The 14660-nt window shown below is 38.0% G+C and overlaps 1 protein-coding gene across 4 annotated transcripts in view; it reads right to left on the bottom strand.

Annotated features, from left to right (window-relative positions):
• The window catches only part of Cntn6 (contactin 6), a 393737-nt gene that overhangs the window by 221998 nt on the left and 157079 nt on the right, over positions 1 to 14660 (bottom strand). For all 4 annotated transcript variants that reach the window (XM_040738250.1, XM_040738246.1, XM_040738248.1 and 1 more), the window contains exon 3: positions 6049 to 6175. In XM_040738250.1, coding sequence (XP_040594184.1) covers positions 6049 to 6175 — 127 coding nt within the window. The remainder of the gene's footprint in view (positions 1 to 6048; positions 6176 to 14660) is intronic.

Here is a 14660-nt window from a genome sequence, read left to right as displayed (position 1 = left end):
TGTACCACCAATATCGGACGGACCTGGCTTCTTTTTAATAAAATGAAGATGAACAGCAGCCATCAAAGAGTCCATCTATACAGCATAAGTTTCCCAACATTATTTCAATAGTAATTTGTACATACTGCTTCTTGTTTGTGCTCTTAGAACGCAAAAAGCAGGAAACTTTCCTTCCTGCAGACCTGTCTCAAGATGCCAATAGTCTCCTTGCTCTCACTAAAAACCTGTCTTTCATAATTCACTTACAGGGCATGGTCTCAGACCTCCTGTTCGCTATCATTTTCAAAGAGAAGGGTATATACCATACTTAGTTTGCCAGCTCTCTTTAATTTTGGAATCAATCCCTGAAATAACTGCTGTCATCATTACATGCTCCTAATTAAGCTCAGTAATTGTTTTTCAACACAAATTCAAAGTTGTTGCCTTAGCTGCTGCAAATGAATTTTTCACAGTGGCCCTGTAATCATTCTAATCACTATGGTACAATGATTATTAAACTGTGCATATAGATCAGGAGTTCAGCTCTGGGTGTGGGCTTTGTCCTAATTAATATGCTTAAACAAATGGAGAAATAGTTTTACTTCATTAAAGTGGCTGTCAGACATACTTTACTGATGGCATTATATATCCAAGTGAATTTTCCTATGATACAAACTAGAAAATGTGTGTGCAGTAAATATTTTATGCATGTGAACTAACACATTAGTTTTAGGAAATGTGATGAATCTGAAGTTAAATATGATGCTTTTACTGAGAAATATCTCTCAAAATTAAGTTGTTGAGACTTGATTGGGCTATATGACTGGGAGCTCTGTTTTCTGTCCTTTGGTAATATGCACATCCATGCATGCCTTTGTGTGTTATATCTCACAAGTCTGTTCTCTGCTTCAAGTGCTTCTTACAGGCACCTATATCTGAGCCCAACCCCAGACCACTGGAGGAAAACACTAAAATCTCCATTTTAAGTTTGTCTGCTGCTGATATTACAGAATAAATTGAACCTGTTCCCCCCTTGAAAAGAACCCTCTTGCTTGCTTTCCCATTGCTGTCCTGTGCATCCTGTGTCTTTCCATTATAAAACTTTCACAGTGTATACCAGGCTTGATTTCAGGAAGTCTTTAACATGACGTGGAGAAATGTATGAGGAGAGAATGTCATCTCCAGAGACTCAACTGACTCCCTCCCTCATTTTCTAGGTGAGGCTAACACTTAATGAGTGTGTCCATTCTCTCCCGATTATGAATAATTATCAGTAGATGTCAGAGGTCAGCACTGGCATTCATATTTCTTTAGTGTGAGAGAAAAGTAGATGATGTACACAGATAATGTATGTGTGTGTTAATCACTTTTTCAAATTGAATATTTGTGATTAAGTTGTCTGCTATCTGATTTTCCCCAGTATTCTAGTTACTGGCGTTTGTCACTCACCATTGGATTTGAGTAGCCCAATCTCTTTGTTTATACATTTGCATGGCTCCCTTACTCAACTCTATCATCTCATGAGTTCCCTGAGCTTTGAAACTATACAAGCAATCCTTCCTGGCTTTATACTTTAATTGCGTTTATAAAGGCATTTAGTTCACTGAAAATGACTTTACTCAAACTATTCCTTAACTATTTCCAAAGACCTGCTTTTAAAGATTGCCATTTCCTCCCGAGATTCAATTTACTATACATAATTTACAGAACAACAAGAATATAAACAGCACTTTTTTCCTCTACAAAATAATCAATGTAACAATACATTTGAGGTGAAAAGGAAAACAATAGAAAAAATGTTGCTATGATCCTGACTAAAACAACAAAACAAAAATTAAAAAAAAAAACGGATTAAAAAGGTACTGGATTGACATGAAAAACAAGATTGTTTCTAATTTAATTAAAAAAGGAAAAAAAATACTATATAAGAAAAGCCACTGTCACTCTAGGAAGGAGGTAGTATTTACTAAAAGGAGAAAATGATCTTCCTGCAGTTATTTGTAGGACAGAGTTGCCACAAGAAAAGGCTCTCTTGTACTGTTTCTCATTTTGCCTAAATAACCTCATATGACCTTGGACTCTTAAATAATGAAGACCTTTACTCCAGTGTACACTCTACCAAATAATCTAACTTTAATATCATTATTACTAAATTGTGAAAAGGAAAACACAAATGTAAGCGGAAATGGCAATGTGTTTACATTGTACGGCTAGAATACAGAGTGTGAAATACCACTGCCCTTTGTTATATTATGAAAGATTTTGGGCCTGAGTCTGGCATTTAGGCATTACAAATTTAATACTTTCTCATTCCAAAGTCTCTTGCTCATGAGTTTCTTATTATGTAAATAGAGGGATCTGTTGAAGTCCCTTTTAAAGATTAGAAATAAGGAGCTCAATTGTTTGTTTTGAGTTTTCTAGTTTACAAATACATGGGGAACATAAGTCATTTAGTACTGTTAGATTTCCTAACCATATTCATTATTTATGTCATTGATGCACTAAAAACCTGTCTTCATAATCATTAGCTTATGCTGCTACATCTATTGCAAAAAATGAACATTTAAAAATTATTTTTTATGGATTATGTTAAAATTTCTTGCAAAAAACAGATTTAGCCATAAACTGTTTAGTTACAAATGTAAGATGAGGAATATATGTTACAAAACATAAGCTGTATACAAGATAATGCACAGATGACTTTGGATTTGTCCACTTAAATATGTGAATCGTTCCTCTAGTTATCATATGTATATGTAGGCTGTATGTCATCACAGTGGGGAAAGCCAGGAAAGCCAACCCAGTTAGTCAAAATTGACTTAGTTGTTGCATTTTCTGTATGCCCATTGAATTCCTAGTCTAAAAACTAAAACTTTATGGAAATGTTTTTAAAATCCAAATCACCACATAATCAATTGTCATTCTGATGCTTATTAATTTTCTTCCTATATTCACATTGCACACAGTTCTTACCAATAAAACATTTCATTTAAAAATACAATTTATCAATTCTTCACAACCTTGAAAGAACAATCCTCGACTTTATATGGAAAAACAAAAGACCCAAAATAGCCAAAATAACCCTATACAATAAAGGAACTTCTGGAGGCATCACCATCCATGACTTCAAGCTCTATTATAGCGATATAGTCCTGAAAACAGCTTGGTATTGGCACAAAAATAGATAGGTAGACCAATGGGATCAAATTGAAAACCCTGATACAAACCCACACTCTTATGAACACTTGATTTTTGACAAAGAAGCTAAAATTAACAAAAAGATAGCATCTTCAACAAATGGTGCTGGCATAACTGGATATTGGAAGGTAGAAGACTGCAGATAGATCAATGTCTATCTCCTTGCACAAAACTTAAGTACAAATAGATCAAAGACCTCAGAATAAATCAAGCCACACTGAACCTCATAGAAGAGAAAGTGGGAGGTATCCTTGAGCTAATTGGTACCAGAGACCACTTCTTGAACAGAACACCAGTAGCACAGACACTGAGATCCACAATAAATGTGACCTCCTGCAACTGAGAAACTTTTGTAAGGCAACAGACACAGTCAACAAGACAAAAAGGAAGCCCATAGAATGGGAAAAGATATTCACTAACCCCACATCTGACAGAGGGCTGATCACCAAAATTTACAAAGAACTCAAGAAGCAAGTCTCCAAAACACCAAGAGATCCAATTAAAATTGGGCTACAGAACAAAACAGAGAGTTCTCATTAGAGGAGTTTAAAATGCCTGAGAGATACTTAGCCATCAGGGAAATGCAAATCAAAACAACTCTGAGATACCATCTTACTCCTGTCAGAATGGCTAAAACCAAAAACACCAATGACTATTTATGCTAGAGAGGATGTGGAGAGAGGGGAACACTCCTCCACTGCTGGTGGGAGTGCTAACTCGTATACCCACTTTGGAAATCAGTATGGAGATTCCTCAGAAAAATGGGAATTAGTCTACCATAAGGAAGCTGGTAGAAAGAGAAGGGGTGGAGAGGAGAAGAGAGGGGGACATGGAGAGCAGGAAAGTTGAGTCAAGGGAAGAATAGAGGAAAGAAGGATGAGAGATACCATAATAGAACGTATGGGGCCCTGGGCAGTGGATCAGTGTTTATCCCTGCCATACAAACAGACATCGTGTGTCCATAACACAAAAAAGGGATGCTCCCTCAGACTGGAATCTTAGGGGAGTGCCTGGACCCTTCCCTGAGTAAAATGACAGACTCTAGATATCTCCTATGTGGAAGGAAATGGTGATAGGGTGGGAGGCTGGGGGGGGATGGTGGGCGGGTATGGGAGGAGGGGAGGGAGAGGGAACTGGGATTGACATGTAAAACAAGCTATTTAAAATTAAAATAATAATAAAAACAAGAAGGAGCCGTTATAGGTATGAAGAGAGATCTGGCACCAGTGAGATGTCCAGAGACCTACAAGGATGACACCAACTGGCAATCTAACCAATAGTGGAGCAACTACCTTAAATGCCCTTCCCTGATAGCATGATTGACAACTTCTTTTTATGCCATCTTAGAGCCTTCATCCCGTGGTTGAAGGAAGCAGAGGCAGACATCCACGGCTAAACACTGAACTGAACTCCTGGAACCCAGTTGCAGAGAGTGATGAGCAAAGAGGTTAAGACTTGGTGAATGAAACCCACAGAGACAGCTGACCTGAACAAGGGGGAGCTCATAAACCCCAGGCTGATGGCCGAGAGGCCAGCATGGAACTGAACCAGACCCCCTGAATGTGGTTGTCAGTGTGGAGGCCTCAGCATTCTTTGGGGCCTGGGGCAATAGATCAGCATTTAGCCCTGTCATCCAGATGGACTTTAGGTGCCCATTCCATGTGGAGGAATGCTGCCTCTGCCTGAACACATGGGGAAGGGCCTAGGCCTTGCCCTGGATCATGTGACAGACTTTTGAGATCCCTCAGTAAGGGCCTTATGCTCCTTTGAGAGTGGAGTGGGGGTTGGGGGAGGGGCTGGGGGAGAGTTGAAGGAGGGAAGGAGAGTATGGTAGGGAGAGGGAGCTGTGATTGACATGTGAAACAAACTTGTTTCTAATTTAAATTAAATAAAAAACACTGAAAAACACAATTTATATACATACATTTATAGATATGAATTCTACTCACATGGCAACTGAGTAAATAAGATAGCAAATATTCATTCTTCCTCCCTCCCTGTCCTTTACTATATTTCTTTGTAGTGACTGTAGGACTGAAGGATGTCTAAGGAGAAAATTGTTTGCTTTAAACATTTTTGTTGTAATTTTAATTTATTCCAATGTATTGTGTATTGCAATGATCCCAGAGAAGACTTCACATGTTCTTTTTAGACAGACAAATGTGAGAAAAGTCAGAGCAATTTGAAATAACATACAAATGATGGCTTTGAAAATTAAATTTTCTGTGAGAGACAAACATTTATTCCTGTAATAAAAATCCTCTTTTGTCCTCAGAATGTACGTAATTGCTTTCAACATAGTTTTTCTACAATTAATTTTTTTGGCACAGTGGGAGCTCTGGGAAAGTTTCAGAATTTGATCAAATGAAATTTATTGAAATTTTTACCTTGTTTATTTATTTATAGAAAGCTATTTTATGTGGGGAAAATGAGGAAGTGTCCTTAAACTGAAATATATGTACACTGAATACAAAATAAACTATAACTTTTTCGAATCGTGAAACCAAATAATTCTTTATCTTGCCTATTTCTGCCTTCCTTTGCCTCTTTCTTCTATATTTCTTGGTGTCTTCACTCTTTCTTTCTCAGTTCTAAGTATATATGGCCTGCTTTCCACTAATATCAAGAATAAATGCCGAAGAAGCAACAGATACATAGTACCGGTCACCTGAAAATGATGCCTAGAATGCAGCATGAAATAGTGTATTGGTGTTCAGGATATGTGTATATGCTTGTATGACTTCTGTAGACAAAGCTGAATAGCAGTAGGTCTACGACTAAGACATAGTATTCCTGAGAATTCTTATTGTTGTATCTACATTACAGCAACCCCAAAGAGGACAACAGTGGTACCAGGAAGTTGAGTTTTACCTGTAACGGGGTGAAGGGTAACCATTTGCAGTACAAGTCAGAATGATTTCAGATCTGGATAAATCCAAAGGAAAAATGACATCTTGTGGCTCCTGGATGAAAATAGGACGGCTAAAACGACCCTCACCTGGTAATAGAAAAGAAAAGAAATCCACTGAGTTATTTGCATCTGGTTGATCACACCTGTATTAAACCTCATTTTTACACACATTGAAAATGTCATAAAAAGCCTGATCACAGAGAAAATTCTTCAAGAATGATAAGAATATAATTTTTTTTCTGTCCAGAGGTGGTAGCTCAGGAAGTAAGTATACCAACTGTACATGATTGGTGATTCAAGTTTAAGTTCCAGAACCCATGTGAAAAATTCAAATGTAATACAACTAGGCTGGTTTATGCAGTGTAGCACCACAAACAACAGATTGCAAGAAGGAAGGCAAGAACAAGCTTCTGAAAGTTGTCCTCTGCTGTTTGTACTCCAACATATATATACTCAAGAGTGGAAAAAACAATGGAATCTTGAAATTTGCAGGCAAATGGACAGCACTAGAAGAAACCATCCTGAGTGAGGTAACCCAGTCACAAAAAGACAAACATGGTATGTATTCGCTAATATATGGATTTTAGACATGGATTAGGGGAGGGCCAGCGTACAATCCCATTGCCAATGAGTCTGAGAAACAGGAAGATTCCCAAGAGAGATGTATGTATGATACCCCAGAGAAGGGGAATGAGCCAAGATCTCCTGAGCAAATTGGGAGCATGGGTGGGAGGGGAGAGGGAACCAAGAAAAAGATAGGGAGAGAAGAGGAGGGAAGAGGGAGACATGGGGGAGTAGGAAGTTTGAGTTGGGCGAAGAATAGATGAGAGCAGGATGAGAGATATTATAATAGAGGGACTTATTATAGGTTTAAGAAGAGAGCTGACACTAGTGAGATTTCCAGAGATCTACAAGAATGACACCAGCTGGCAAACTAAACAAAAGTGGAGAGACTACCTTAGAAGCCCCTCTGTTGGGGAAGTCCTGTGTATATGTCAATAAAGCACTGTCTGGCCAATAGGAATCTAGATAGGTGGGGCTAGGAATCCAGGAGGATTCTGGGAAGGAGAAACACAGGAGAGTCGACATGTGACGCCATGGGGTAGGAAGCCCGGAACTATTCACCGGTAAGAGACATACTTAGATTAACAATTATGGGGTAATTACTTAAGTCAGAGCTAGCCAGTAAGAAACATGCAAGGCCAACAGCTTCATAATTAATACAGCATCTTGTGTGTTATTTGGGGACTACAACGTGGTAGAGCCCAGGCGATAAACCAAAGAGGCTAGCAAATAAAAAGCTTCTCTTTACAGAATGGTTGTCAGGAGCGGGATTGAATTTCCACGCAAAATAACAAAATATTTAAAGGAATTTTAGAAACAGAAGAATGGAGAGAAGCACAGATTTTTGGTAGCAGCATTTTTCTGGGGGGGGGGGGGTGGGGCTCTGTTTTGCTAGCGGCAAGCCGAGATTCACGTGGCTTGCTTACCGGAGTCTTCCTGACTCGGCATAAAAAGAAAAAAAGAAAAAAAAAAAACAGCAAGGTTGTTTTAAGAGACTCTGCTAACTATTAAAAGGTGTGTACGTACAGCTGGAAGTGACAGCTTTTGCTGGATGTCAGCATGGACTGAGGTTCACACTGATGCCCACCATCTTGGAAAAGGTAGTTTAAACTGCCGCGGTTTTACAGATAAGACAGGTGACCAGAAAAACGTAAAGATTTACAGTAAAGTCAGACTTGGATGAACAAAACCTCTAAAGGTTTACAGTGTGTTTAAAAATATACGTGAGATTGAGAGAGAAAATGAAATGACAAAGTGGTATATAAATGGAAAAGCCAGGCATTGGTGGCGCATGCCTTTAATCCCAGCACTCGGGAGGCAGAGTAAGATTTGCTGCAAAGGCAGAAGCAGGCAGATTTCCAAAGAGAAACCCTGTCTCAGAGAAAAAGAAATAAAAGTAAAGGAAATAGAGTAATAATAGATGAATAAATAAGCCACATAAAGATGGAAAATACACAGAAAGTCTGGATACTGTACGCTATTATGTTTTTCAGTGTTTTCATTGCTAAGGAAGGAACAACTAAAGTACACTTGATTGTATATGCTGCTGAATTAATTCAACTTCTATCTTTTGAAAATGCCTTGACTTCAAAATATAAGTATAAGGATATGTTACTTGGGAAAGGAGATTTTACTTATGTTTCTACAGAAAATGAAAAGCTGAGGATTCCTTCCAGGCTTCTGTGGTTTGACGAACCAAGAACCCCGGAAGGAGTGGACAAGGTGTTCCAACAACTGAAACAGCTAAGATGATGGAGCTTTACAGACCCTGAAAATAAGGACTTATACAGGTTTCTGAGTTTTGTCATGATCCCCATGGTATGAACAGCGCCCCCTTCCAGCACGAAGCAGTTTGGAATGAGTGACGTCCTAATTCCCATCTTGTTTATAAATCTTTGTTTTCGTTTAAATGGGGTTGTTTATAATTGGCTAATGATCACAGCCAATATTTTTTTAATGGTAAAAAAGGGAATTATGGTATGGGTATTGTTTTTCATTTATTGATACAAATTCAAGGTCAATTTTGTGATATGTATATTTCTCCTCTTGATTAAGTATTGTGCTTATACTGATCTTTTAAAATGTAATGCGTAATTAAATACAGATTATAGATAGTTACTAATAATAGTCAGAATTTATAGTTAGGTAAGTTAGGTTTTCTAGATATACAAAAATATATTTGAGATAGGTAAACAGTCTTCAAACCTCTCAAAGACCTTCAGAAAATGGCATTTAAAATGGTTTAGGGTTTTTCTTGACAATGAGAAATGTCTGTTCCTGGCAGCACCAATTATGTCTGAGAGGAAGATGGGCATCGAAGAAACTTGTCATGGAGTTTGCTTTCAACATGGCAAGGTTAGCCATTTAGGCAAGAAACTGCTCTTGTCTGTACTGCTTGACTGTTGTTGTATAATCTGGACATGCAGGACCCACAGAAAAGTGACTGCTGAACTCAGTCTTACAGGGTTCCTGCTTCATGAAGAGTCTACGAGACTTTCTGCAGGACACAGAGAAATGACTGACAGACTGCCAATGCAGATGGACTGTTTGAAATTTCCTGCTTTGCTGAGAAGTGTTCCAGACACATTGTGGCCTATGAGCTGAAGATGGATGCCCCAACGTTACAGAGGAACTTTGGGTGACTGTCCAGGTAGCAAGATGTCTTTGTCAATCCTAGTGATTATATATTATCCTTCTGTGGTCTTTGATGGAGTTGAAGACAGATAGTTATAGTTATAGTTTTCCTTAGTTATGATAAAAGATAAGCTACATAGAACGTTAGACTCACAAGGATGGGATGGATGATATTTTCTTTAAATCTTGCTAAATGTTGATAGACAAGATATTGTAACTGTATTCTTACTTGATAACTGTTCTGTTATATATGATTTGACCATGTTAAAGTTAAGACCTTTCTTTTTGTTTAAACAGAAAAGAGGAGATGTTGGGGAAGTCCTGTGTATATGTCAATAAAGCACTGTCTGGCCAATAGGAATCTAGATAGATGGGGCTAGGAATCCAGGAGGATTCTGGGAAGGAGAAACACAGGAGAGTCGACATGTGACGCCATGGGGTAGGAAGCCCGGAACTATTCACCGGTAAGAGACATACTTAGAATAACAATTATGGGGTAATTACTTAAGTTAGAGCTAGCCAGTAAGAAACATGCAAGGCCAACAGCTTCATAATTAATACAGCATCTTGTGTGTTATTTGGGGACTACAACGTGGCAGAGCCCAGGCGATAAACCAAAGAGGCTAGCAAAGAAAAAGCTTCTCTTTACACCCCTCCCTGATAATGAGATTGAGGATTACCTTATATGCCATACTAGAACCTTCATCCGGGGACTGATGAAAGCAGAGGCCGATACCGACGGCTAAACCCTGAACTGAACTCCTGGAACCCAGTGACAGAGAGGGAGGAGTGATGAGCAATGGGGCAAGACTGTGCTGCTGAACCCCACAAAGTCAGCTGACCTGACAAGGGGAAGCTCTTGAACCCCAGACTGATAGCTGAGAGGCCAGAAGGGGACTGATGCAGACCCGCTGAATATAGTATGGGTGAGGAGGTCTCAGCAATCTCTGGGGTCTTGGGTAGTAGATCAGTGTTTACCATGGTGAACGAATGAACTTTGGGAGCCCATTTCACATGGAGGGATGCACTCTTAGCCTAGACACAAGGGGGAGGGCCTAGGTACCACCCCAGATGAAATGACAGATCCTGGAGATCCCCCATGGAGGGATGTGGGACTGGGGGGCTGGTGAAGGGACAAGTGAGGAGGGTTAGGAGAGGGAGCTGGGATTGACATGTGAAGCAAGCATGTTTCTAGTTTAAATAAAAAATATATTGAACAAAATTTAAGAAAAAAGTAATGAAAAATTGTTTTAAATGACTGTTTTCTGAACTGTGTAGATTAATTTTGGGAACTGGGCTGCTTTCACCCCAAAATTAGTAGCTATACTTAGTATAAACAGAGCATTCTAAACCATCAGAATGAAAACAACAGAGTTAAGTAATTAACATGACTTATGCATCTAATTCTTTGCTCCATTTAGCCATTTTTTAAAAAATCTTTTGTAATCAAAGTTGAAGCCATTTTTTAAAAAATCTTTTGTAATCAAAGTTGAGAATCCAAACTCATTCAATTGCTGTCTTTTTTTTTTCTTTCTCTCATGTAATCACTATCAGTCAGCCCAGTACAACTCATTCTTTCCCACTCTTGCCCTTACTCTTCCCTACTTCAATTCAGTGGCTCCAACCTCAGGCACTGGACTGCTAGAATCCCTGCTCTCACACTGAATGTGGCAGGATGTTTTTCTTACACAACCCTACATCAGTGCAATGAACAGAAATATTGTGGAGAAAAGTCAAAGAGGAGAATCAGAAGAAGAAACAATATGCAGGGTAGAAGACAGCATTTTTTATATGAAAATATAAACTGTGAACCTTAAACTTGGACTTAGGACTCATTTGTAGGATGCTCAGTCCATACACTTAGAGCCAGAGAATCAAAATCTTATGATTTAAAGCAAACTCATGAATTTGGAAAGACAGAACCAGTGTGTAAAGGCACAGAACCTGGAATCACGGCAACCTTAGCAGGTATGAGCATCAACCCTGACTTTATCAGATATAATTGTTTTTCAATGTTATTCTTATTACAAATTATGTCATATCATGCTGGCTACAAGCAAATCAAGAGTCAACAAGCTATAATATTATTTACCACCATCACAAACATCATCACTGTTACCATTCTTACTACTTTTAGATGAGGAAATCAAAGTCTAGTAAGTTGAATAATTTTTTCAAAATTTACCTACCTTAAGAGAAGGTATAAAATTAAATAAAAATATCCATATTTTTTCTTCATGATCCACTTGCCTATTCTGCCTTCAGTACACATCTAAAGCATTTCCACCTAAGTAAAATAATTCTTTCAGTAGAGATTTTAGTCATTAATTTCAGCATATTTGTCTTTTCCAAAATAGCATACACAATCAAAAGCTTAAATCTTAATAGTCAGCTATGAGTTACACATCCTGGATAAATTACTCAATAATGTTAGTCCTATAATCTTATGATACATACAACGTAGGTATTGTATCTCAAGATGGTTGTAAAGGTTGTATTATAAAGAAGGGAATCAAGGCCTTTTATTCCTAGAACTGTAATACATATAAGACATGACAAACAGCTTCAAGTATACCAAGGGAAAACAACAATTATAAAAAGAATTCATTAATAATAATAACAATACTAAGAAACCTTTGTAAATAAGACAGTCTGGCTGTGGTCACAGAATTGAAAGTTTTCAAATCCTTAATCTTGCCTCTGCTCATGAGATTTACTGATAAAATAAAATTATGAGAATTCTTTTTTATGATATTCATATATGAAGGTAACCGGATATGATGCAAGGGGATTGTATGTTTCTGTATCAAACCCAGTTTTACACAACATTATTGAAGTGGTTGACTAGCAGACTATGATGCTGATACCATTTTTTCAGGCTTGGTCTAAACACTTCCAGTCACATCTGGAGAGCCCACTAGAAAAGTGTAATCTCTCCCAATGATGTATATTTGTGTTTTTTTCCAAGACTAATCATAATGCAATGTCATTTAAAGCCACTTATCAATGTCAGGGATTTTGAAAACAAAAGACTAAATTTCATCCAATTCCATGATCCATGATTCCTCAAGACAATTAAATCTGAATTTTCACAACACATCCAAAGTCCAAACAGGTGTTACAAGGAATAAATCAACCAGGTCCTAGATAAGTTGAAAAATATGATCCTTTTTAAGTGGTGGGAAGTTTTTTAAAAAATACTCCTCAAGAATGAACAATATAAGGAAGATGGGCTGGAGGAAAACAAAGAAAGATACTGGAAAAATGACAGCAAAAACACAGCATGCCATAGGTACAGAGAAATTGCCCAATCGATGAGAACACATAATCTCAAGAAAGTCAAACTATCTGTCTGTCTGTCTATCTATTTATGTATCTATCTATGAAACTATCATTTATCTATCTATCTTGTATCTATGTAGTCTATCTATCATCTATATCTATTTTTCTATCTATATGAATAGAACTTTGTTTTAAATAACACTGCAAATATGGAAATATATGAACAATAGACTCAGGTGAAATTGTCAGATATAAAATCAAGGATACAAATGCTAGCTCTAACTGCACCATTAGAGAAATAATACTGTGATTGGAATAGGCAAGCAACAAAATAGACATTACTGAAGGATAAATTACCAAAATAAGCCTAAAAATTACAATCAATTTGTTTCTAAAAGCACAGATAATAAATAAATTTAATTGGAAGGAAAGAGAAATATAATTCAACCTCACATAAAGGTTTTACCTCACTAGATTAGAAATAAGACAGAGGTACCAGAAAAATGAAGAAGTTATTTTCACTGAAAATATATTCCAAACTCCAGGGACATTTGAAAGAAAGGATACTCAAAACCAATGATATTCAGTATAGTGGACTGATTTTCAAACTGAAACATTTGCAAGACAAGGTTTATATCTTAAGTCATTAGATAGCAAAAAAAAAAGGAGAGATGATAATAACTTCAGATTCAAGATGAGTATTCTCTGCAGAAAACAATGTAGAAATATACACATGGACTTTGGACTCCCATCCAACAATGTGAGATGAACTCTCACCCTGAACTCTTGTGGGAGGGTCTAGGCCCTGCCCTGGATGAAATGACAGACTATGGACACCCCATGGAGGGCCTCACCCTCGCTGGGGAAATGAGGGGATAATGGGGGAGTTGGGAGGAGGGCACGGGAGGAGGGGAGGGAAAGGGAGAGGGACCTGGAACTGACTTGTGAACCAACCATGTTTCTAATCTAAATTTAAACATAAAAATAAAAAATTAATAAAAAGGAAATATCTATAGATGTTTCAAATAAAAGGATGACTTGGTCCTATCACCCACTAAGGCATATTTCCAACATAATGATGTCTAACAGTCTCTTTCCAATGGCACAAAATTAATACTTAGTTGGGATGGATTTTTCTTATTGAGAATGCTTGGGGATGAAACTGAAGGTATGTTCTGTGTTGCATACCTGTGATCCCAGCATGCTGGAAGCTGAGGCAGAAACACTTCAGTTTGTGCTTGGGCTAAGCTATTGACAAGATCTTTTATTTCATTCTTTTGACATTAATTAATTAATTGGTTAGCTACCTTTTCCCAATCCAATCATAGTTCTCCTTCTTCCTTCTGCTCCTCTCAGTCTCTCCCCCAACCTGCCTTCTTCCTACCCTGCACCCACTCCTCCTTTCTCTTCAGAAAATCACAACCCTCCCATGTATATCAATCAGCCAGGCATGGCTTATGAAGTTAAAGTAGGACAAGGCACCTCCTCCCCTACTAAGGCTGGAATAAAGGATCCCAGCAGGAGGAAAGAGTCCCAAAAGCAACCAAAAGTGTCAGAAACAGTCCCTGATCTCACTGTTAGGAGTCCCATAAAAAGACAAAGCTACACAACTGTAACATATGTGAAGAGGGCCTATGTCAATCCTATGCAAGGACACTGGTTGGCAGTTCAGTTTGTGTGAGCCTCTGAGCTCAGTCCAGTTTTGTGAGTTTTCTAATGGTGTTCTTGACTGCTCTTGCTCCCTCAATTCTTCCTCCGTACTTCCACAGGATGCCATGTGATCCACCTACTTCTTCCTTCTATCCTAATTCTCTGGGCTGTCTAGCTCCCTGGGTCCTGGCCTTCGAGGCAAATTCAAGAGTCAGGGGGCTCACCTGGGCAATCATTATTTGGCTTTTCCCTAGATGCCCCTAAACTAAAAAAAGGATAAAGAAAATATAGTACATTTACACAATGTAGTACTATAAAAAAAATTCATGGTGGAATGAATGGAACTATCAAAAAATTATCCTGAGTGAGGTAACCCAGGCAGAGAAAGAGTGTCTGTGCTTGTTATAAGTGTATTTTAGTCATACAGTAAAGGATAACCAGT

Source organism: Mesocricetus auratus, unplaced genomic scaffold (assembly GCF_017639785.1).
Source record: "Mesocricetus auratus isolate SY011 unplaced genomic scaffold, BCM_Maur_2.0 Super-Scaffold_100676, whole genome shotgun sequence".
Classification (NCBI taxonomy): Eukaryota; Metazoa; Chordata; class Mammalia; order Rodentia; family Cricetidae; genus Mesocricetus; species Mesocricetus auratus.
The sequence above is the reverse complement of the archived record's forward strand: the minus strand, read 5'-3'. Positions and strand labels throughout refer to the sequence as shown.